At 34.1% G+C, this 23530-nt stretch overlaps 1 protein-coding gene across 1 annotated transcript in view; it reads right to left on the reverse strand.

Annotated features, from left to right (window-relative positions):
• SNTG2 (syntrophin gamma 2) overlaps positions 1-23530 on the reverse strand; it is a 232030-nt gene that overhangs the window by 20159 nt on the left and 188341 nt on the right. The window contains exons 12-14 of the mRNA XM_042890808.1: positions 19837-19953; positions 12815-12886; positions 8171-8413 (exon numbers count right to left, since the gene is read on the reverse strand). Of these exons, the coding sequence (XP_042746742.1) occupies positions 8171-8413; positions 12815-12886; positions 19837-19953 (432 nt within the window). The remainder of the gene's footprint in view (positions 1-8170; positions 8414-12814; positions 12887-19836; positions 19954-23530) is intronic.

Consider the following 23530-nt stretch of genomic DNA (forward strand, 5'->3'; position numbering starts at 1 on the left):
CTAACTGAAATAAATACTTATGTTATCTAACCACAGGTAATAGACTGGGCTTCCTCATCTCTGTCATTGAGCAACTGTTCTGTGGTTTTGTAGCATCTGCGTTTTGGTTTTGTTTTGTTTTTTTTTTCCTGCAGAAGGAAAGAAAGTTGTGAAATGAATGCTGCTTTACAACTTAGAGATTGCCTCACAGATATTTCCACATACCAGAAGCAGATTCTCAGTAATCAGGCTGGAATCATTCATCTTAGTGAAAATCTACTAGTGGACTTCAGCAAAGGTGCTGACTTGTTTTTTGAGACAGTTCTTTATTATAAATCAAATGATCTTTCTTTGCTATCTTTTCTAAAATACTACTAATTTTGCAGTGGAGAGACAATTTTAATTAGAAGTACCTACAAGAGACATTACCAGTTCATTTCTAGAACAACTAAGCAATTCAATTATTTATTAGCAGAACAAAATTAGGTTCTTAATCAATGCTTCAATTGGAATTTTGGATTTCTACCATATTATTAAAAAAAAAAATAGGGGGAGAAAATAGAGAATGCTCACTTTTGAAAGCAGAATGTAAGATTTCATAATGCTAGAATCATATTCATCTATAAATTCAAACTTCCTTTAGAGTAACTTGAATATTTTCATCCTTATTCAATTCTGTAATATCCTCTGGAAAAAAGTAATAAAATTACATTACACTACATCACTATTAACTAAATCTATGTATTTATAGATAAGTAAAAATATATTGATATAAATGTAAGGGTTTAGATCAAACTTTTAATATGGATCATTTGTAATTTTAAGAATGCCATGTTCAGAAATGCTTGTGTAGCAACATGAAAATCCACATTTTATGTTTATCATGTTTAAAATATAGAACAAGTAAAGAAGAACTTCTTCAGTATCATTGTAAATCAGTTCTTATTGTGGAAAATGAAAGAGATTTACACAGTGTCTGAATTGCAGAATTATTAATAATTTTTATGAACATAGCAATTATTTTCACAGTTATATTTACAACTAATGCATACAATTCTCTTAATCTTTCTTTAGGTTTTGCAGAATGTGAGTGTTTTTGTTTTGGTTTTTGTTTTGTTTTTGTTTTTGTTGTTTTCTGCATTAGCATGAAAATGAATTTAATGGTATTTCTGATGATAAGCAATTAAACTGGAATTGTAATAACCCTTCTGTACAGAATGGAAACAATCTAAAGCTTAATTGTGTAATTAAACTGACCACTTCTGGTAACAAACTGATAATGAACTTTTAATGACCCTATGAATCTAACTTAATCTAACTGCTATCTATTATTTCACCTCAATTTAAAAAAAGATATTCAATTTGTTTCAGAAATGAGAATGAACTATCTTCTGAAAATAGTAGATGGTAGCACTTCCATTATTAAAGGTATTCCTATACATAAGCCTGCTTCATATATGCTTTGTTATCACAAAAAAAAAGAAAAAAAGAAAAAAAAGACAGCATTGCCAACTGTATTTAACTTTGTATATATTTTTCACATCTCCTGTTTTACATCTTCTTAGTTTACCATGAAGAATTAAGAGATTTGTGGCAAAAAATATGTCAGTTATTGGTTATTCAGGTTGCCTAACTTCTGCTTTTTTTTTTTTTTTTTTTTTTAAATTTAAGTGAGTGTTTCTTGCTTAATTTCAGCTGATGGTTTCGACCACTCAAACACTTTTTAATTCCAAAATACGCCCAGGAACAATCAGCATGTTTCTTTTGACTGCAGACTTGCTAAAATATTTGATATCTTCTATGCATCTCAGACACTAGCTAGAAGAGTCAGGTTACCTGCAATTCAAAGATGAGTGGAAAGTTACTACATCACTGCCAGCAGGGACACAGATCCTAAGATCCACTCTGATTATACCAAACTTGGGTTGTAACAAGATTAATTCAAAATGTCACTGGAGAATGACTGGAAAACGCCTTTAGCATATTGTGCCACTGAGGAGTTCAGGGAACTAAACATTTTTTTATGCTGCCTGGTTCCAAACACCACAAGCTTCCTTTAAATCAGTTTTCTCTAAATCTAAAACATTTACTTATCATATTTTTTCATTTCATACGATTAAAGAGATTCAGACGGATCTGTTTGGAAGCTTCCAGGCAGCTTGGTCACTGTGCAGTGACAACACACAAACTACACATCACTGACAAGTGCATTCCACCTTTCCTGTTCTTAGCTGCTTGTTGAATGCTCATCTCTAACCATAAGCTGCTTTATAAAGGTTTTTAGCTAAAGTATCATTTACCCTAGGAACAACAAACGATTAAGGTAGAATCCAACTTGAAGCACAGGTATGACAAATGTTGTTCTGACCAGCAGGCATTTAAAAAAAAAGCAACAGTGGTTATGCATAATCGTTTCCAGTTGTTCTTTCATGAAAATATCAGACTATGTGATAAAATATCTTATGGAAGTCTGTGCATCAATTGCTCTTCTTGTGCAATGTATATTCTCATCTAGATCTCAAACTGGTTGGGATAAAACCTTTGGTCCACAAAATAATGCTAACTGGTATTCCAATGACTCTCTAACTATATATTATTTCAGAACAACAATACTGTCCTGCTTCATCACAAAGCATTGTACTACAGTACAATTACTAGAATCTCATCCAAATGTTGGTGCTCATGGATATTATTTAGAATATAAACATTAACATCTTTATCAATGACACAGACAGTGGGACTGAGCATACCCTCAGCAAGTTTGCTGATGGCATCAAAATGAGGGGTGTGGTTGACACAATAAAACTTGCTCTTGTGAATCCTCTGAAAGTTTTTTTAACACAATTACACACGTAAAATTATGTAACAGTACAAAACAAACAGCAAGTACTTGGTAGGAATTAGAGAACTGTGCATATTAATTCCTCATTTATACAACAAACACTTTGTTTCATGGAAGGCAACTTAGGTTAGAAATGACTTTTTGTTTGTTTGTTTTGCTTTGCTTTAACCATCGATAGAGTAGTTGTAGATTCATCATCCTTAAGAATATACAGTAAATGGAGGAAAATGTTAAAGCATGGAAGTAGGAAGGTCGTGAACTAATGATACTGCAATACATGCCACTTTCATGCCTGTCATCTTTCATAACTGTGGAACACTGCTCATAATCACAGATGAGAACAGAGATTGGCATAACAAACCAGTATTGAAATGGAATTCATTGTTGCTTACAGAACAGAAAAATAATGGATTAATTGCATCTGTTTTAAGCATTGCTACTTTTTAAAAGAATTTTACTCATGGAGTTTTAGTAATACAATATTTTTTTGAAGAAAGTTGAAAGCTTCACGTAGGACTCTTACAGAAATAAAACTCTGGGTTTGTGCGCACAATTCTTCCCAGTAATCATTCTTACATTTATCCAGGAACAAACATAATCAGCAACTACTTCTGAGTCCCAAGGAACCAGTCTAACTTACACTTCAACATTAAGAATCTCACTATGAAGAAAAAGCATTAAAAAAAAAAAAAAAAAAAAGGATGGAACATCCAGGGAAATAGATACATGTACAGTGAAAACCTGTCATACATTTATGCTTATTATACTGTTTTTGGATTTCCAAACATTATTCACATTGCATGGATTTATGTGAAATATTACATCATGTACAAGAAAAATGTTTATTGTCATGTTATTTTTAATGCATTTCTCTGACAAGAGGAAACTGTATCATTTCAGAAACATGAATGTTACCCGTTATCCCTTATGTGCGGGGATACACTCATATTCTTATCCTCAACTAATGCACACCTATCCTGACGTGTCAAAGAATTAGTAAGAAATCTAGTAAAAGCAATAGAATTTTATTTTTGAAGACTACAAAAAATAAAATAAAAGAAAAGAAAAGAAAAATGATTTCATCTGACAGAGTTCTCCACTGCTGAGGATCATAGAATCATAGAATGGCCTGGGTTGAAAAGGACCACAATGATCATCTAGTTTCAATTGCCTCCTATTTGCAGGGTCACCAACCAGCAGACGAGGCTGCCCAGAGCCACATCCAGCCTGGCCTTGAATGCCTCCAGGGATGGGGCATCCACAACCTCCTTGGGCAACCTGTTCCAGTGCATCACCACCCTCTGTGTGAAAAACTTCCTCCTAATTTTTAACCTAAGCCTCCCCTGTCTCAGTTTAAAACCATTCCCCCTTGTCCTATCACTATCCACCCTCAGAAACAGCCATTCCCTCTCCTGTTTATACGCTCCCTTCAAGTACTAGAAGACCACTGTGAGGTTTCCCTGGAACCTTCTCTTCTCCAAGCTAAACAGGCCCAGTTTCCTCAGCCTTTCCTCTTAGAAGAACAGGATATCAGCTTGGAGGCTTGCTTGCTGGAATTTGTGAGTGATGACTGAATTTCTAGTTGTGATTGAGAAAATGTCACAATCTACCTTTATCCACTGCAAAGATGATTTTTATCACCAGTCTCAGGAAAATATTTCTTAACAGTGCTTTTTCTGTCTTCCAACTTCCTATTTCCCTACTTTTGCTGCATTTCTAATGCCCCCATCAGTCCAAGTTATGCTGTCAATTACAATACTTTTTCTAGGAGGAAGAAAATACAGATATCTCTACACAAGGATTTAAAAGAACTTCACCTGTTAGCACTGCAAATAGATTAATTTATTTATGATCACTTAATTTCACAGTTCTGTGGTAGGCTCCTGTTTGTATGTATTTGCAGCCTGAAATATGTCTTTAAGACAGCTGAAGAGGAAGGGATGTTGTGAGAGGAACTTCTTTCTACTTTATTACATTCTTCCTATCACTTAAAACAGCTATTAAAAAATGTTTAAGATATAATTTCTCTGAATATATCATAGAACATTAAGATTTCTTTTCATAAACTAAAGACAGGTTAATCTGTCAGAAATACCATTTGTATGAAAGTATTAAAAACAACATATAGAGGATACAGTTAAAAATAGCATTGCCAAAGAAAAAATTTAAAAGGCCCTAATAAGCTAACAGCATGAATCCATGCTTAAATAAGAATGGCTAGATTGACACAGTGACATCTGACTGCCATCATGAATCTTGCCCAATCATTTATGAATAAAAATGAATCTCTTGCTGCAATTATGGTGCTTATCCAAAAGAAAGAATTTTTATGGACAATCTAACCTAGAGGTTACAACAATTAATTTCATGAATACTGAAATGTCAATTCTCTCACTATGACTGGGATTAATCTACATAATATTGATTTGCAGCTCATGCTGCTCTTAACATCTATCTGAAAACCAGGACATGCAGAATTTATGTTCTGAAGGAAGAAAAAGAATAATGGGGTCAAAAAGATTTTCCAGTGCTGAAGAGTAACCACACCACTTTATATTCTACTGACAATGAAGTTTTCAGCAAACATGAATATATACAACTGAGGAAGAAAATTAATTTGAGAACACACACATGGAGACCTAAGCATTGTAATCATGATTTTAATTGAGTGCCTCTAATGGAGGTTCCAAAGAGGTTAAACCACAGCTGGATGAAATATTAATGTATTTAGTAGCTACCGGTCTACCATTTTGTTGGATTAAAATGACAAAAGGTCATTGCATAAGCAAACAAACATCTCTAAATGTTGAGATTGTTAGAATGCAATAGAAGAAGTTTTGAGACTTAGCAATAAACTCTTCAGAAATTGAATCAGTGACAGAACAAGTTCATCTCCAAACTTATTGCACTTAATTTTAATGACATTATCTGTTTTTTTTATGCATGCTAAGTAGGGTAATTTATATGTTGTTCAAAGAGTTGTATCATAATTATTTGAAGATTTCATGTACAAAAATATTTTATGCATACTCAGAATTACTCAGCATGAATCCTTCCTTGATGCCCAGTAGCTTTTCAGGAAGAATCCTTTCTTTTTTTTTTTCCTTTGAAGAACTGTATTCCTTTTTAGAGGAGCAGAAGAGACAGCATCACCATAACACATAATCATTTTTGACAACCCATCAGTCCAAAGAGACATTTGGAAGTGTTCTATAAGAGTACTTGAAACTCTCTTTATGATCCCAGAGACTTGGAAGTTTAGAAGAGCTGATTCAACAACTGTGCTAGGAGTCCCAATTCTTGAATACTGTGTTAATGCAATGCTGGGATCCACTGCTCTTTCTTGTGCAAACATCTTTAGGTTGTCTGGTGCCTATCAATCAGCATATATCAGATCAAGCTTTAATTTGGTCTAAATAATGTAAATATGTTTATGACTGGAGAAGGCCGATATTCTTAATCCATATTTTATCAAACCACTAGTCTAGTTTGCTTGAATCCACACATTCAGGAAAAAGTTATCTGTGTAATAGTACAGTGAAGAGCACAGTGAAGTGGTGGGTGATGCGTTTTAGCAGTGCTGACACCAAGAGTAGGTCACCTCTGTTGTGTAGATTTTTACATGTGGCATGCAGGTTCTTGATAACTGCTATTGAAAATGCATAGCTACTGGTGGTGACCATATTAAAAAATCAGTGCTTTGTAGCTGAGAATTTGCTCTATCAAATGGAGTGAAAACTCTTAAGAAGGGAGAATTTCCAGCTTAATTATTATTTAAGGAATTATTGGAGAGATCCACAGGAAAACTGTACTTAGGGGCATAGGAATGGAGTACCATTGCCAGCTCTTTAAGGAAAACCTTCTGAGAGCACAAGAGCTCTCCATCCACCAGCATAAGAAATCAAGCAGAAGAGGCAGGAAACCAGAATGGTTGATCAAGGACCTGCTGGTTAAATTGAGGGATAAGAAGAAAATACAGAGGCAGAGGAAGCAGGGATATGTGGCTTCGGATGAATGCATGGATGCCATCTGGACATGCAGAGACGGGATCTGGAAAGCCAAAGTATAGATGGAACTGCATTTGGCGAGTGATGTGAAAAATAACAAGGGATTCTATAGGTATACTTGTCAGAAGAGACAAGGCAGAAGAGAAGAGGCAAAGAAAAGTGTACCCTCAGAGAAATGAGAAGGGAGAATTGGCTTTGACAGATATGGAAAAGGCAGAGTTCCCTGCTTCAATCTTCACTGGCTATCATGCTTCCCACACCTCTCATGTCTGAATCTCTAGGTGGGATTCAAAGGAAGAAAATCCCTCTCAAGAGCAGATAAAGTTAGAGACTACAAGTCTATTGGGGCTGGCTACATGTTAGGAGAAAATTCTTTACTCAGGGGTGGTGAGGCACTGGTAAAGGCTGCCCAGAGAAACTGTGGATGCCCTATCCCTGGAAGTGTTCAAGACTATGTTGGATGGGGCCCTCAGCAGCCTGATCTAGTGGGTGGCAACCCTGCCCATGACAGCAGGGTTGGAATTAGATGTTCTTTATGGTCCTTTCCAAATTAAACCATTCTATGATTCTATGACGTGACTTTCTTATCTCGCTGATCTAACCTCACTGATTCTAATGGAAATATAGTCAGCACCATGTTAATAGACATACATTTATGCAGCTATACCAGCTACATTAATGTTAAACATCAAACTATCTAACAAGGAGTGCGCACTCAGGTCTAAAATGTAATTTGGTTTAGAGAATTTTACAAGGCAGTAAAAAGTAATAATCCATTGTGTTTTTTGATGAATTTAAGAATTAATGTGACTAACTTTCCTCTTTTACTCTGATTCTTCAAATTTTTTCCAATGTTAAGAAAGTCAGCCCTAATTTTCAATTAATGTCATAAAAGCAAACAATTTATATTTTGTAAAATAGAACCATAATGTAAAGCAACAAATTTTAAATTAAATTTAGGCAAGTAGAATTAAGCTTTATGGAAGAAAATGTTTAAAGTAGTTTAAAAGAACCTCCACAATAAATAAATAAATAAATAAATTGTATTTCAGTAGTAAAATGAATTGATTTCCAGTTTTTTTAATCAAGGTGAATTCATACATTTGAAAATTCTAATTTCCAAACATTATATACTCAAAGATTGTTATTACATGGGCATGGACAGATCAATATTGCTCTTACGAAGCTTTCAGAACCCTTCTATGCATTAAAATGTATTCAGATCCTCATTAATGGAGCTCATCAATCTCATGCAATTATTGAGCATATATATTATCTAAATATATCTTATACTTATTCTACTAAAAAAATGGCTCCAGGATTTAAATTATTCATTACTTACCCCAGTTCTTTGAACTTCCAAGAAAATTGCTCTTTGAAATGATTTCTCCCAAACTGCCAACTCGCTGCCCAGCTCTACATTGAAACAATGACTCTTGCCATGTCCAACCATAACACTGAAACAATAGGGCCTGTGGTCTTCAAAATCGAAGTCCTGATGAATACCAAAATACAAGTTTGCTTGTAGCCAACAATCATCAGCAAGCCAGAGCTGAAAGATATGTTTCAGTATGTGATTCTTCATCTAGCAAAACAGTTAAAGCAACATTGTCTTTTGTAAGTAGTGAGTACTTGGATATGTTGTTATTAAGTTAATAATTATCTTGAAGAAACATTTTGACAATTAAGCAATATTTCCAAAATTCTCTAATTGGTTCTAATTCATGTAACCTTGTATCATATATTCAAAGCTACTTCAGTAGTTCAAAATTACTGTCAAACTTATCTAAGCAACACATTCACAATTTAAAAGGAGTTTGTACAGTACATTGTTTACAGTGAGAAGAAACAAAATTTCTTATTTGTTTGAATGCACTTCAAGAGCCGTCCATAAGTCTTACTGATGAATATAGCTAATGCATTCTAACTGGATTTCAATTTCCTGAACACTCAGGAATGTAATACTCCACCAAGTACACAAAGGATCATTCAGGAAATGATGACCTGAACTTTCTAATATCCTCTAATAGCTTCCATTGCTGCTCTGCTACAGCAAAGGGAGTGAAATGGGATACTGCCTTCAGGATGAAGAAGATGAAAAATTTCACAAAAATTTCACTTTTATCATAACAAAAATCCTTGTAAAAGAAAGCTTTTCACTGAAAACAGAATGTCATGTGACACTTCTCAAATATTAAAAGTGACTAGCATAGAGAAAAACAAAACTAAATTAAAAGATTTTACAGTTGAGTACTTTCAATGATTGTTTTCCATATATATATTTATATATTTTAATTTCTATTTATCAGGGCCTTTTCCCATCTCCATTTCTCTATAATGATATGGAGCAGAAAAGATTGAAAAACCATGAAAGAATTTACAAATGGAATCTTTTTTCTCATCTTATAAAATCACTTGCAATCAGAATTTTATTTCTCTAGCAATCCACATCAAGTTTGGGAGAGCTGACTCAGGTCAAGCAGATCTGAGGTAAAAGCAGTAACGCTGGAGTGGACATAGCTGGCTTTGAAAAGATCAGAATGTAGCTCTGTAATGGCACCTAAGTCCTGGAATCTCACAGTAAAAGATTCTTTAGACTTCAAATTTATTTTTTCCAAAGGTTCCAATGGTATATCATAGCCTACCAGAGATTGGAAATTCTGTGGACATAAAAACAAGCAAACAACTGGGATCTGAGCCTTGTCACCTAAAATACTTTGCTAAATGTAAGACAAATGTTTAAAAGCACAGGGTTTTGCATCCTTTCTGTTCTAGATGCACAAACAACTTTGCAGGACAGCAGTGAAGATCCAGTTTCAGTAATAAAAAGTAGAGGAAACAAATGATTCAGCAGTACAATCTTCCTTGTGTACTGCTCTCATATTCATAAACAGGATCAAAATAACTCATACTGAAAATTTTGTTTATATAGGTGAATTACTGAATAACGTTAAGCTGGCATATCTAAACTTATCCAATTTACTTGCCTATCTGTTAAATTATGGATATTTGAGGGCATACCTCTGAGGCAATACATAATTGTACCAGGGTACATGAGACTTTGCTGTCAAAAAAGGCCCTACAGCTGGCATAGGAGAGCTTTTTGTCTTTATGCAGTTCAAAATTACTTTCCAATGCTTGTTTGCACTGGCAAAAAGGAACCTGAATAAAATAAGTGCATATCATCTCATGTTAAGTACACATGGAGTAACAAGTAATAAGCCTACATCTACTTCAATACTACCCAATGAATAGTACTCATCATGGCTGTTAGACTAAAATATTTTTGTTTTATCTTTTTGTACTTAGAAATATGATGTGTGAAATACTATGCAATAAAAGAAAATCAAACATCTTTAATACAGGTTACTTTTAAAAACACATATAATGTTATATACTGCTTTTCGTTAACAGTTCCAGTAAATACAAAGTATGAAGAAAATTTAGGAGGAAATACATAAATGGGATCACATTTTCAGTCACCTGCCTGTTACCATTAAGTGTTCATGTATATGAATGCTAATTAACATATTTTCATATCTATGTGAATTAAAATATGTATTTATATGCATGTATACACACATCATCCTAAAATACAGCAAAACGGTTATAAGATGCCCTTCTCATATTGGATGCTTATTTTCCATTTTTAACTCTTTTTGCTTAATGAACACAGGTGAGACGCTTACAGTTGAGTAACAAGTGCACCTTCCCTTAAGAATAGAAAAGCACTCTCCATCATGGCTTTGCAGTAGTTCTAACCAGCTCCTGAAAATCCTTAAAAACACTCTCCCAATCTGTATTTTTTACAACATAAACTCCACCTTTCAGTCTATAATGTAGGAACTCTAATCTCTTAAGATTTTTTCCATCTTTTTGGATTTGTTCAGTTTGCCTCATCATCATTCATATCAAAGGATCAACAGGAAAGAGGTTAAAGTGCTGAACTTGAGCTTTTGCACTTTAGTTAATGTATTCATGAAGACTAGCAATTAAACATTAATTTATTAAAATGTCAAGAACATTAAAGGGTTGAATCTTTGGTAGTTTACTTCCCATTTCCTTCTCTTAATGAAAAAGTACCACAGAATGTGATTTAAGGATAAACTATCTTTGAAATTAAAAACGGGTGGCTTTCAAATTGGTAGTGATATTTGAAGGAGAAAAATCAAAAGCAAAACCCACACTGGAGAAAAACCTTTTCAAAAAGTATGAGTATTTGTTTTGTTGTTGCCCAAATTATCTACCTGGAAAATGTAAATTTTAAGAAAACCTAATAAGACAGAATCAAAAATCAGGGTCAGATTCTCTGCTCTTTGCTGCTGTCTCAGTGATGGTCAGGATCTTTCCGCACATACCCGTGATCAGTCACGGTCACATTAATCTACATTAACGCTACATCTACAAAAGAAGTACTGAGCTCCTGGCTGAGTGCCTGTGCTCTGGAGCTCAGCTCAGGTCTGCAACTCCAAGAGTGTCAGGCTCTTGGTAAGGCACTGGCCAAGACCCTTCCCTCTCTCACTTCTGTCAGAAAAGGGAATCATCCCCTCCTGCTCAGTAAAAGAAGGCTTCCTAGAGTATAAAAGCAAACACTGATGGGCTGGAATTTTCACTTACAGCTGCAAAACAGGCATCTGACATCAGGTTCTTTTACCAGCCAGTTAACGGAGCTGACACAACTCTAAAAGGGAGATGTCAGTGCAAGGCTGAGAGCTATTGTTTGGGGTTTTTTTTATTTTGTTTTTGCTTGTTTGTTTTTGTCTGTGTGCTTCTTACTCTGTTTGTAACTTCATCATGTTTACTATTTATTTATTTTTAAATTACAATCCTCAAAATAGATCTAGGAAATATATCACTGCTCTGGAAAGTCAGTTTGGGACAAGCAATTTGAGCAGCCAGGACATGGAAACTCCATCATTCCATTCTCCAAACAATTTGGTCCTTTAATGAAACAGGTAACAACACCCTTTTTGCTGTACAGGGTGGAGTGTTATTGTCAGGTCTTTGCTTCTGTACACTGTCCCAGTTAACTGTGTTCTGATAGAAAAGCATCCACAAGAAGTACTCCATCAACTAAGGAGCTCTCCCTTGGTAGCATCGCTAAGCCAGGATCTGCACCAGTAACACAGCAACATTCCTTCTCCACAACATGAGTACATGCTCAAAGGAGGAACATCAGAGGGAAGGACAGCAGCTGGTGAGAACTGGAGCTTGTTTGGAATTTTTCAATGAAACAGCATCTCATGGGAAAGGATTTTCTTGTTTATTCCTTGAGAAAGTTTTCAGTTTTTCTTTCTTAGGAATATCTTTCATCTAGCTCTATCTTGCCTGCAAAGTTCTTTTTGATTATTCGGTAGTGAACTATACTAACTTATCTGATGCAACTACTTAAAAAATATCTTTTGTAAGTCAACTATTTAAACAGACCAATAGGTTTTGTTCTAAAGCCTTCCTTGCTACAAGCTAAACAGAAATATGACACTATGTCTAGATGGTGGAAAAAATAAAGAAATTTATGGTACACAAATGGACATCACTGCACCTTTTATGGTTAAATACAACTATAATGTTATTAAATTATGAATGGTCTAAGAATGGCAGAATTGTATAGTTCTTATTACTCAAATAAAAGCATTTTCATGTGGAAAACATTCTTCAATACATTCACTTTAAAAATCTAAGCTACTAGGAAAATAACATTATCTGATTCCATTATGATTAGCTGATTGTCTCATCAGTCTGATTCTCACATGGAAAGAAAATACTCTTCAGTTTAGGAGAACTTAAGGAAGTTGCCTACTTGGACCTTAATCTGTTTTCCAGATTCAATTATACTGCAACAGTCATTGCAAAAAGGTTTTATTACAACAAATAAGCTACTTGAATGTCAGCTACCCCTAAATGAGATTAAACTGATCTCAACATCAACAGGAAGAGGCAAGCTTTCTTTACTGTATAATATAATTGTAATTGTTCGGAAACCTACCTTGTGAATTTTAAATAGAACCTCACAGAGGTTATACATTTTTTCAGCTCGTACCCAGTCTAGTGTGCTTACCTATAATATCAAAACACAATATTAAGAACAAATTCTTCTTCATTCTAAAATCATTTAAAGATGAAGAAAATATATAGATTTCACCAATCATTATTCTACCAGATGCTTTAAATATAAGCAAATGTTAACTACACTTAATATCTAGCATTTAAAAATACTGTCAAATAGCATTCAGTTTCTTCCAGAAACAGTATCTACATGAGTTTTACTATAATTAAAATATATGATATAATTAGAGAGATTTATTTTCCATTGTTACTACAGCATGATGGAAACCTTTTTGTAATCTCTGTGGTAAGATACATAATAATATTTATTTTTCACTGTGCTAACATAGAGAACCTTCTCAAAAACAGAGGTATTCTGCTCCATATCTCAATTTAATAAAAACCTTAGCATCAGCAGACCAAGATGTGGTCCTAAATACAGGTTTGAGTTGACATATGGTAGGGCACCATTATCTTAATAGTTATATTAAAAACAGAAAAGGATTATGTGACTACAATATTTGAAATTAAAAAGCTTGTCAGCTGTGCACATAACAATGAATACTAATAACTGGATTTTGTTTTCTTTTGGTTTTGTTGTTTTATCTTGTTCACATTATAGGCTATTCAAATTTGACAGTTGGAATGATAGGTGAAGACTTTTCCTTAAGACTAGGTCATGACATACTGTGCTAATCTATTTTCTTTTAAAAACAGAATCTAGCCTAGATAGCATAAGGAAAAGAGAACCCATGCATAAAAAATATCAGGGAAATACACATTGTTTTAATTACATGTTTTAGTGCAAAATTCTAACCTGATAAATTAATAGGAATATCTGTATAGATTTATAAAGAATTTGAGTAAACTGAACTCTGAAGCTTTTAGCACAAGGAAAGCAGTGTTTTGGTAACTGTTCTAACAGTTTGGATGCCTTAAAATACCAGGGAAGATGTAGCTTGGTTTGTTTCCCCTCCCTCACTTTCCAAAGGAAGAGAGCAGATTCACTCTCTCAAAGTATTAGTTATAACAAAATGTGTCTACAAATCATCTCGGTTCTATGAATAGAAGTTAGCCAGGAAAGAATGGTGAAATTCTTTACGTGATTATTTCAGTGTATATAATAGCATGAATTTCAGCTATAGTACATGAATCTTGCTCATGTTGTTTCACATGAACATGATTTATATTTTTACTTTCAATGGGATCATCTTCACGGACTCTAAATCTCAAAGGTTCAGAAATTGCATTGTAATACAATGATGATATCATTTTATCACATCACAACAACACCGAAGACAATTGTTGTGACTTCTACCGGTTATCAAACTGTATTTCTCTGGGGGCCCTTGGAAGAGTAAGGTAAACTCAGAGCTAGTTTCTGTATAATCTTATCTGCTTATGCTTTTTTCACATTAATTTGAACTAATGAACATTACCATTAGTCCTCTTTCATATGCTTTTCAAAGCACTGTTTTAGAATTTACTTGAATTCTGAAGATGGCAATTATCTCACCTAAATTTAGACAGAGGTGGTATCTAACTTGATTGTTAATAACATCTTAAAAAACGTAAAACCAAATTCTTAGAAATTTAATTTTAATTTTTTTTAACTGGGAAAGAAGAAAACAAAAGCAGAGGTTTCTTCCAGCCCTTACAGATCCCTTCCATAAGGTTGATGAACAGACCTTGGAAATTCTTTTTATCTTCAGTCATTGAAAGAAAGTTTATAACAAATTCATAGTAGATCTTTAACTTCTAGATGATTGGATTTGGTTCAGATGAATCATGTACTGCAAAAGGAACTGAAGACCTCTACAAAAAAAAAAAGTTCTGCCACCACTTATTTCCAGGATATAAAGAGAGTCATACTTTAGGGTTCTCATTGTGAAACTTATATATTTTAGTAGTCAAGTGGGAAGAATCACTTGAATACAATGCATGCAGTAAAATAGGCAAATACACTATGTACTTTTTCATTCTGATATATAATGAGCAGTTTCTCCTTACGAATTAAATCTCAAACCATTACTTAACAATAACTTTCAAAGTACTCAATAATACCCGAAGGAAATTTGCCAGATTTAAATCTAAAGATAATTGTCTTAGAAAATTAATTTAAAGCATTTTTAGATACTATACTCGTCATCTCATCACTACATAAGATGTAAGATTTTTTAGTCATACATCACTAATTTTTATTTTTCCATTAACCTTTTCCTTCACATAAGGTCTATTCAATATTTTATTTCAGGTTTGCTTTTTACTAAGAGTAAGAAATCACAAAAGATTAGAAACAATTGGAATTGAGGAATTGTAAAGCTAATTCAAAAATAAACATTATACTTTTTAATATGTTCACTTACACAAGTACTGTACACCTTTTCTTGATCCTTACCATATGGAAATATTTTTTAGTTTGACAGTTGATGTGAATATAAAATCATTAAGTAAAATAAAATCATTAGAGGCCAGATTGGATGGGGCTCTGGGCAAACTCCGGCCAAAAATAAAAGTGTCTGATTTAGTGGTTGGCAATCCTGCCCATGACATGGGAGTGAGAGAACTAGGTGACCTCTGAGATCTGTTCCAACTCAAGCCATTCTATGCTTATATGATAAATAGAACAAGCTTTAGCGTACCATTGTCGACCCTCAAAGGGGATCTTCATGCTACTTACAAAATAAGGTTTACAGCCTAAAATGGTGGTTAGTTCACTATTTGATGTTTATGAAACATAATTTAGTGACATGTTCTATAATCAAGAACAGGTGAGATATGGGTTACATTTGCTTTTTTTTTTTTTTTTAATTATTATTCCTGTATTAATTTGGATTGTTGTAATTCTTTTGTGCCACCAATGATGGGAAATGGTGAAACTGCTGTGCTATTAAATTTTTTTCTGAATGCTTGCTTTCTCCTTAATACCTTTGAATTTCTTTCATCTTTTGACTCTCTGTAACCTATTATGATATTTTCAGCAGAGATAGCTAGTAATCATAGATCACAACCAGCACCTGTATAAGCCAGGATTTTCTTTTTCTGCGTACGTCAAAAAAAGACCATCATATCTAAAGCCAAGTGAAACAATCTGAACAGCACGGTGTGCAAGGTCACCAGTACAACATAAATGACATGTTGAGAAATCTTACAGAATGGAAACAACAAAGAGATACTAGAACCCAAAGAGACAGCTGACATTAATATGGTTTCCACTATAGAACTACTGTAGTATGCTTAAATTTAAAATGCTGTTGTCAGTGGCTGCACATGATCACAAATGATTATATAATTCTAGTCAACTAGTAAATCTGGAAAGAATCAAAACACTCAGAGGACCAAAGAGATAATAAACATGAAGTAGGATACAAAAATAGGAATCTTAAGTTAAAATTTTAAGACCATGGGAGACTGAAATAAACACAATAAACAGTAACACTTACAATAAAAACAGTTACAAAAATGCTAATTATTCAATTAAGTAATTTTTAGTGTGAGTTGCTTGTAAGCACCTCATGTTTCCTAAACAAGCACCACAGTGGACTTAAGAAACTACACCAAGCTATTCAAATCTTCTAGTTTTAATTAGTTAAATCAAGTAATCTCAGCAAATATTCCAAATATACTTTGTCTTAGATGTATGTATGATATTTTTTTTCTTAAAAAACAGTTACAATTTAAAATAGGATAGAGAAAATAAATTAAATGCATATTCCACATACAGGTAGTAAGCAGCAAACTGGAGGAACACTTATTATCTAAATAAATTCTGTAGTGAAATTTTGTGAAACCAATCACAAAAGATTTGCTTGTTTACTCATACATCAGCACTAAGGATTACACTATGTGTACAGAAAATAATGGGCTGCATTTAAAAGAGTATCACTTTTCAAAAGTATCCAATCCACCCAGAATAACAAAATTGTAGAGGTAAAAGATGAAATACTTCTGGGTTGATGGTAGTTTATTTCACTGCCCTCTTTAACAATGGGAAAAAATTAGCCAAATATAACTCTTAAAAATTATGAACAGATTAAAAAAAAAATTACACATGAAAAAAATGGTCTTGAGATGAACTGTGATACAGCAGTATAAGATTCCTAAAAATGTCTAAACAAACTAAAACTAGATGCTACAAAACACATGCCAAATAGCAGTCTGATCCTAGCAAGGAAGTGAAGACAAAAAATAAGAATTAGAAAGTTAACCAGAAACATCCATAGTTAAGTCTATGCCCCACAACTCATTGCCACCTCTTTCTTGTTAATTCACACTGGCATTATATATAACATGCATTCACAAATATTTGGAAATGACATGGCAATTCTCTCTTACATACAAAATGCTGCTAAATTATGAATGATTCTCTGCAATGTTTTTCAAAGATGAAACAGATAAAATAGAGTACATTAGTTTAATAACTTTTTTTTTTTTTTTTTTTTTTTCCCTCTGTTACTCTCAGGCCACTGTTGCATTTATTCTTTTTCTGAAAACTATAGGAAGCAGGAAATTCAGAGATTGCCCAGCTGTCTAATTTCAGTCCTATTTAACCACAGTGAAAAAGACATGGAAACTTTTGTAAGTTTTGTAATTAAGGGCAACACAATTCCAAAGGAATAGCTTTCTTAAAACTTGAATTTTAAACACAATACTAAACCATAAGTAAGACATAAAAAATCAGTCAGTTCTGTCTACCCATACATTTATCACATATTCAATAAGAAGAAATAATTTCCATTTTGTGGAAATCAAAAATTATATATATATTTTAAGTGACAAATTTGAATGATGCTTCCATTTCTTCCAGGGTATAAATTCAGAACCTTTTCAAGATATGAAAATTGGCAGAAATTTATCAGATTTTTTTTAGAATGAATTAAAATACTGCTTGTATATTAGCACTTCCAAAAGAATAATTTCTGTTCGTGCCATGGTATTGTTCATATGTGCATTTTCAGAAGTATGTCATATTTCAATTATAGCAATCTGTAAACTAAGTCTGCAAGTTTTAGATGATCCACATAGATGATGCATAAAAAACATTCTCTCATAAGCAACATTTTCTTGACATTTATTTTTATTATGATGCTTCCATATTTTTAGAAAAACCATCTGAGACACTGTTGAAACAGGTTATAAATAGAATACTACATTTGATAGATTCTTTCAGATTATAAAATTGACATTTGGTCTATGCTTCTGTTGATTTTTGCGCAGGGATAACCACGTTTCTCATCCTTAAAAAATGAGAATTCTTAAAGAGAGTTAGCAGCTGTATTTCCACTCACGATCCCCTACATAAGAAGGAAAAGAGTAAAAATCATACCAGATCCTTTCATAATCAGTTGAAAACTTATGAGTAAAGGCATTATAACTAAACTATACGATTTGCACATCGTCTACTCTGCATAAACCACAGTGATTCACTACATTGATTCAGCACACAAACAGCAATACAATCAGAGCAACATCTCTGAAATAAAACATAATCAGAAACTCTTGTAAAGATCAGACAAGTTAAAATATTTTATTTTTGTGACAGAACAATCCCATATTCAATCTTTCATTTATAATAATAAAAAAAAAGCAAAACTGTAGGAGAAATAATAAGAGAAGTACAATTGAATATCTCTAAAAATGGTGAAGTAGTTCTCTGCATGGTTTTGTTTGGAGACCTATGTTTCCAGCTATAAACCTGGGATGTGTTAGAGAACTGGTGTCTGGGTGCAGTATTGACTGGCAGCTGCTTGGGGGTGGTGGGAACAGGGTTTGGCAGGGCAGAGTCTCTCCAGTCAGGATCTATCCCACCACACTTTGATGGATTGACCCCAGCTTAGTACCCATTCTGCTTATCACTCATTAACCCCCACCTGGAGAAGGAGTAGGTAAAGCAAAATCAAGAAAACTCATAGGTTAAGACACTTCAGTAAATGATGGAAAGAGGGAAAAAAAGCAATCACACTCCAGTTCTCCATAAATAGACCAGTGCTAAGTCAATATGCAAGAAATGTGTGCTTTTTTTTTCTTAAGACAAAAAACCTGTTTAACATTTTCTCATTTCATATTAGTTTAAGGTTTTGTGTGATTTTTGCTCTTTAAATGGATTGTAGAAATCAAATGAAAATTCTTTCATTGACATAACATATGGGCAAAAAATAAAGAAATAAAGAAAAAAACTTCGCAAGACGTGCTTTTGCATTTTAAAGAGTCCTATTACTTGATCATTAAAAAGAAAAAAAAGGATTGAAGTTAATAGAAATTCCTAGATTCAGAATTTCAGTCAAGAGAAAATGTTACTGATAGTTTCAGCCTATAAAGTTGAAGAGTACATACTTAAGTAAGATAAATTAGATAGCACAGTACTATGCAATGAGATTTTCACTGGATCAGCTGAAGGAACTGGAAATTGAACTACCTTATGAGCAACAGAATAAAGCTATTTAATTGAAATTGATTCTAATTTCACACACTGTTCTTTTGATTTGTTTAAAGCAATGGCACTCTGGAAGGAAAAGATTAAAATAGACTATGTGAAAAGTAACAGATCAACCCCTTGCCTGTATACAAGATCCAGATCCATCTACTGTTAGTATGGATGTATCTTCCTTTAAGAAAGGAGTGACTAGCGACTCATTACATCTATGAAAACTAAAGAAAAGTTTAATTAAAAATGTTGGCTGTAACTAGCTGAAGAAAAATTGATCTTAAAACCTTTAAAAAGTAAAACCACTACATCTCCTATTGGGAATTCTTTGAGCTATCCAGACATGATATATTTTCAGAAGACCTTGAAAGAGGTTAAGTAGCTAAAGCTCATTAAAATTAAGTGGAGTTTACAGCTTTAACTTCTTTTGAAATCTCATCTGACATTCACTTGGTAACAAAAAGCAAACTCAGATAATAACAAATAGGTTTCCATTTACAATGGAACTGTTGCAAAACATACTATATATTTTTTTTTACCGGTGGAGTACTGAAAATGTAGAAGGATGAACCCTTCAGTGCTAGAAACTTGAATTTGTAGAGCTGAGATGAATCAGTTCCTTCAAGTCTCTCATGTACCCATCCCATATGAATGACCTGTAAAAGAAAATAATTGAAGATCAAGGATCTATGTTTTTCAATGATATATCTGAATAGGTTAAATCTTTCCACAAGGAAAAGTGGTCATCTTAGTGAGAATCTATCATTTTCTTCATGCTTTCCTTCCTATCACTATCACACTCTTGAGCCCCTTAATCATGTCAAAAAGACAAATCAGGTCAAAAGCTTAATTTTTTCAGTGCAAGTTGTCTGAATCTTGCTCCTATCCCAGGTAGGGAAATTAACAGATCCGTATATACTGTCTGTCTACAACAACTAATGAGAAAAGGTGGATTTCACAGGAAAAAAAAAAGTAATTTTCATAAAATCAAGTGTTCCAAGACAGTGAATCTGTCTACATTATGAGGTCCATAGTTACCATTTTAAAAGTCAATATATGTGTTCCACTTGAGCCAGCAGAAAGGTGTACTGAAACAGTCCAGCCATTAGTTTATAAACCTACATATAGCGCAGTCAAATCTTGGACATAATAGAATTTCAGTTCCTTAAACCTCTAAAATACATCTGAGTAAATCACTAGAGTTATCTGAAATCTAATAGCTTTCTGTATGCTTACATATGTCATTGTTAACAAAGGGTCTCTGTCACACTAATTGTCTTACAGTGTTTATATACATTTTATCTCACGACAGTGATTTATGTTCTGCTGGAATTAAATGTCAACTTCATCAATTAAAGAAGTTTTCTCTAACAGTATTACAATATGTTTCTTTATATTTCAGACAGATTAATCTTAAGAAAACATAAAATTAAGTAGGAGCACAGCCTTCCTTTCTGAGGGAAATGCAAATTTCTGAAGGAATAATGCCATATTGTGGCATTAGTATATTATGAATGTAATTTCTCATGAAAAATGACAACCTAAATGTACACAAAATGAAAGCTGAAGTTTTTAAGAGGAGCATATTACCCTTGAAACAGGTTACCCTAGATCGACCAACCTGGATATTTAGCTATTGCTGAAATCTTTTCTCATTTTCAATTAAGGATACACTTATGAAAAATACAAAAATACAGGGGCAGAAATGTCATAACGCTTGTGAATATTCTGACTCTATGGAACACTGCTGGAAGTCAGTGGAAATAAAAACTGGAGAAAGTATTCATTAAATCACATGAAAGCCTCAGCATTTGTTCTATGGATACATTATAAAACAAAAACAAAACTAATAACTAAAAAAAAAAACCCAAAAACAACTCCAAACAACTCAAAAATGCATTTTTTATTGAAAACTTGGTGTGTGTATATGCAGCTACTGCTATTAGAGCAAAAAAAGTAGAAAAAATGATAGGAAACAGTTAACAGTATAGAAATACATTCACAGTTTTATATCATGACGATTTCACATATTTATTTTTCAAGTTATTTATTATATCAAACTAATAGCTTTTACCTATAAAATTGTTTAGGAATAATAATATAGATCAATATGTTGATTGTGACTGTGTCTACTATACTCTTCTGAGCTCCAATGTTAATGTTTTAAAAAGTTCTACGAAATAACACGATAAATATAACACTCTTTACAATTCTCACTTTGCTATTGTGTAAATCCAATAACTCTCATCAGAATGTTGCCTCTGTACTAGTCAGTAAAGGTTTAGTAACAAAATGTTCAGATACTTTAACATTTTAGCAAAATATGCCCCGGTATCACTGATAAATCACTCCAAACTACAAGAAATCACATAATCAGAATTGTATGGGTTGGAAGGGACCTCCAGAGATCATCAAGTCCAACCTCCCTGCCAAAGCAGGTTCCCTACCCCAGGTCGCACAGGTAGGCATCCAGGCAGGTCTTGAACATCTCTAGAGAAGGAGACTCCACCACCTCCCTGGGCAGCCTGTTCCAGTGCTCCGTCACCTCACTGTAAAGAAGTTCTTGCGCACATTTGTGCGGAACTTCCTATGCTGCAGTTTCCAGCCGTTTCCCCTTGTTCTGTCTCCACACACTGCTGAAAACAGTCTGGCCTCGCCACTCTGCCCCCTACACCATAGATATTTATAGACCTGGATCAGGTCCCCTCTCAGTCTTCTTTTCTCAAGGCTGAACAGACCCAGTTCACTCAGCCTTTCTTCATAGGAGAGATGCTCCAGGCCCTTCACCATCTTCGTGGCCCTCCGCTGGACTCTTTCCAAGAGATCCCTGTCCTTTTTGTAGTGGGGAGCCCAGAACTGGACATGGTACTCCAGATGAGGCCTTACCAGGGCAGAGTAGAGGGGGAGGATCACCTCCCTTGACCTGCTGGCCACGCTCTTTTTAATGCACCCCAGGATGCCATTGGCCCTCTTGGCCACAAGGGCACACTGCTGGCTCATGGCCAACCTGTCGTCCACCAGGACACCCAGGTCCCTCTCTGCACAACTCCTCTCCAGCAGCTTATCCCCCAACCTGTACTGGTGCATGCAATTATTCCTCCCTAAATGCAAGACTCTACACTTGCTTTTGTTGAACCTCATCTGGTTTTTTTCTGCCCAGCTCTCCAGCCTGTCCAGGTCTCTCTGAATGGCAGCACGGCCTTCAGGCGTGTGAGCCAATCCTCCCAGCTTCGTTCTATCATCAAACTTGCTGAGGGTGGCCATTATCCCCTCATCAAGGTCATCGATGAAGATGTTGAACAAGACTGGACCCAGCACTGACCCCTGAGGAACACCGCTCGTTACAGGTCTCAAACCGGACTCTGCACTGCCAACAACGACCCTCTGTGCTCTGCCAGTTAAATATTGCTTTTATCAGTATGATAATATAATATGAAATAATCCTGAGAAAAAACAACTATGTCCAAATCGCAGGATCCAAACAATACGTTATTCTCCTTTAAATGCTGAAATTCATGATTGCTGACTTGCAAATGCATGCAATTCATTAATCTGTATAACTACTAAATAATTTACTGACTACATTGAGAAATAAAAGATTTAGCTCACTATTGTTTTTCATTTATCATTATCATCACTGCCATCAGAATCATCATCTTTTAAAACAGCATTTGCAAAAGAATTCTACAATGTCAAATATAAAAACATAGTCGTGGATGAAGCCTTCAGCTTGACCAGGCCTTTCAACAAGCACCATATATTAAACCAATTGCATGACTCATATTGAAAAATATAATGATATATCTAGCAACAAGCCAAAAATTTACATTCTATGTATTAGATCAGAATTTCTTAGAAGTTCTTAGCTGAAACTCAGGGCAGGATGGTATCTGAAAACTGCAACTCCATTTGTCAGGTGTATTTTCACTTCAAACTGTGTGTCATTTTCTGTTACTGAAAATAAAATTTTTAGCTTGATTCATCTAGTTGACAGGAACCAAAACTTGGCCTGTAAGCATAGGTCTTATGTACCAACCGTAATGCAAAAATCAACCATAACCTTCTTTTGACTTTCTTACACTTAGAGAAAGGGTACTGAATTTCTCTAACTTGAAGTAAAAGATTTCTTTGCAATGAACATGTTCTTTTTGCCAAAATTTTCCATCTGTGAAATGGGAATAATATCCTTTACTTACTTTATAGATTTTGTATGAAGACTCTGTCACTCTTGTA

The sequence above is a fragment of the Lagopus leucura genome, unplaced genomic scaffold, assembly GCF_019238085.1.
Source record: "Lagopus leucura isolate 7727_CA_CO unplaced genomic scaffold, USGS_WTPT01 Super-Scaffold_73, whole genome shotgun sequence".
Taxonomy (NCBI): domain Eukaryota; kingdom Metazoa; phylum Chordata; class Aves; order Galliformes; family Phasianidae; genus Lagopus; species Lagopus leucura.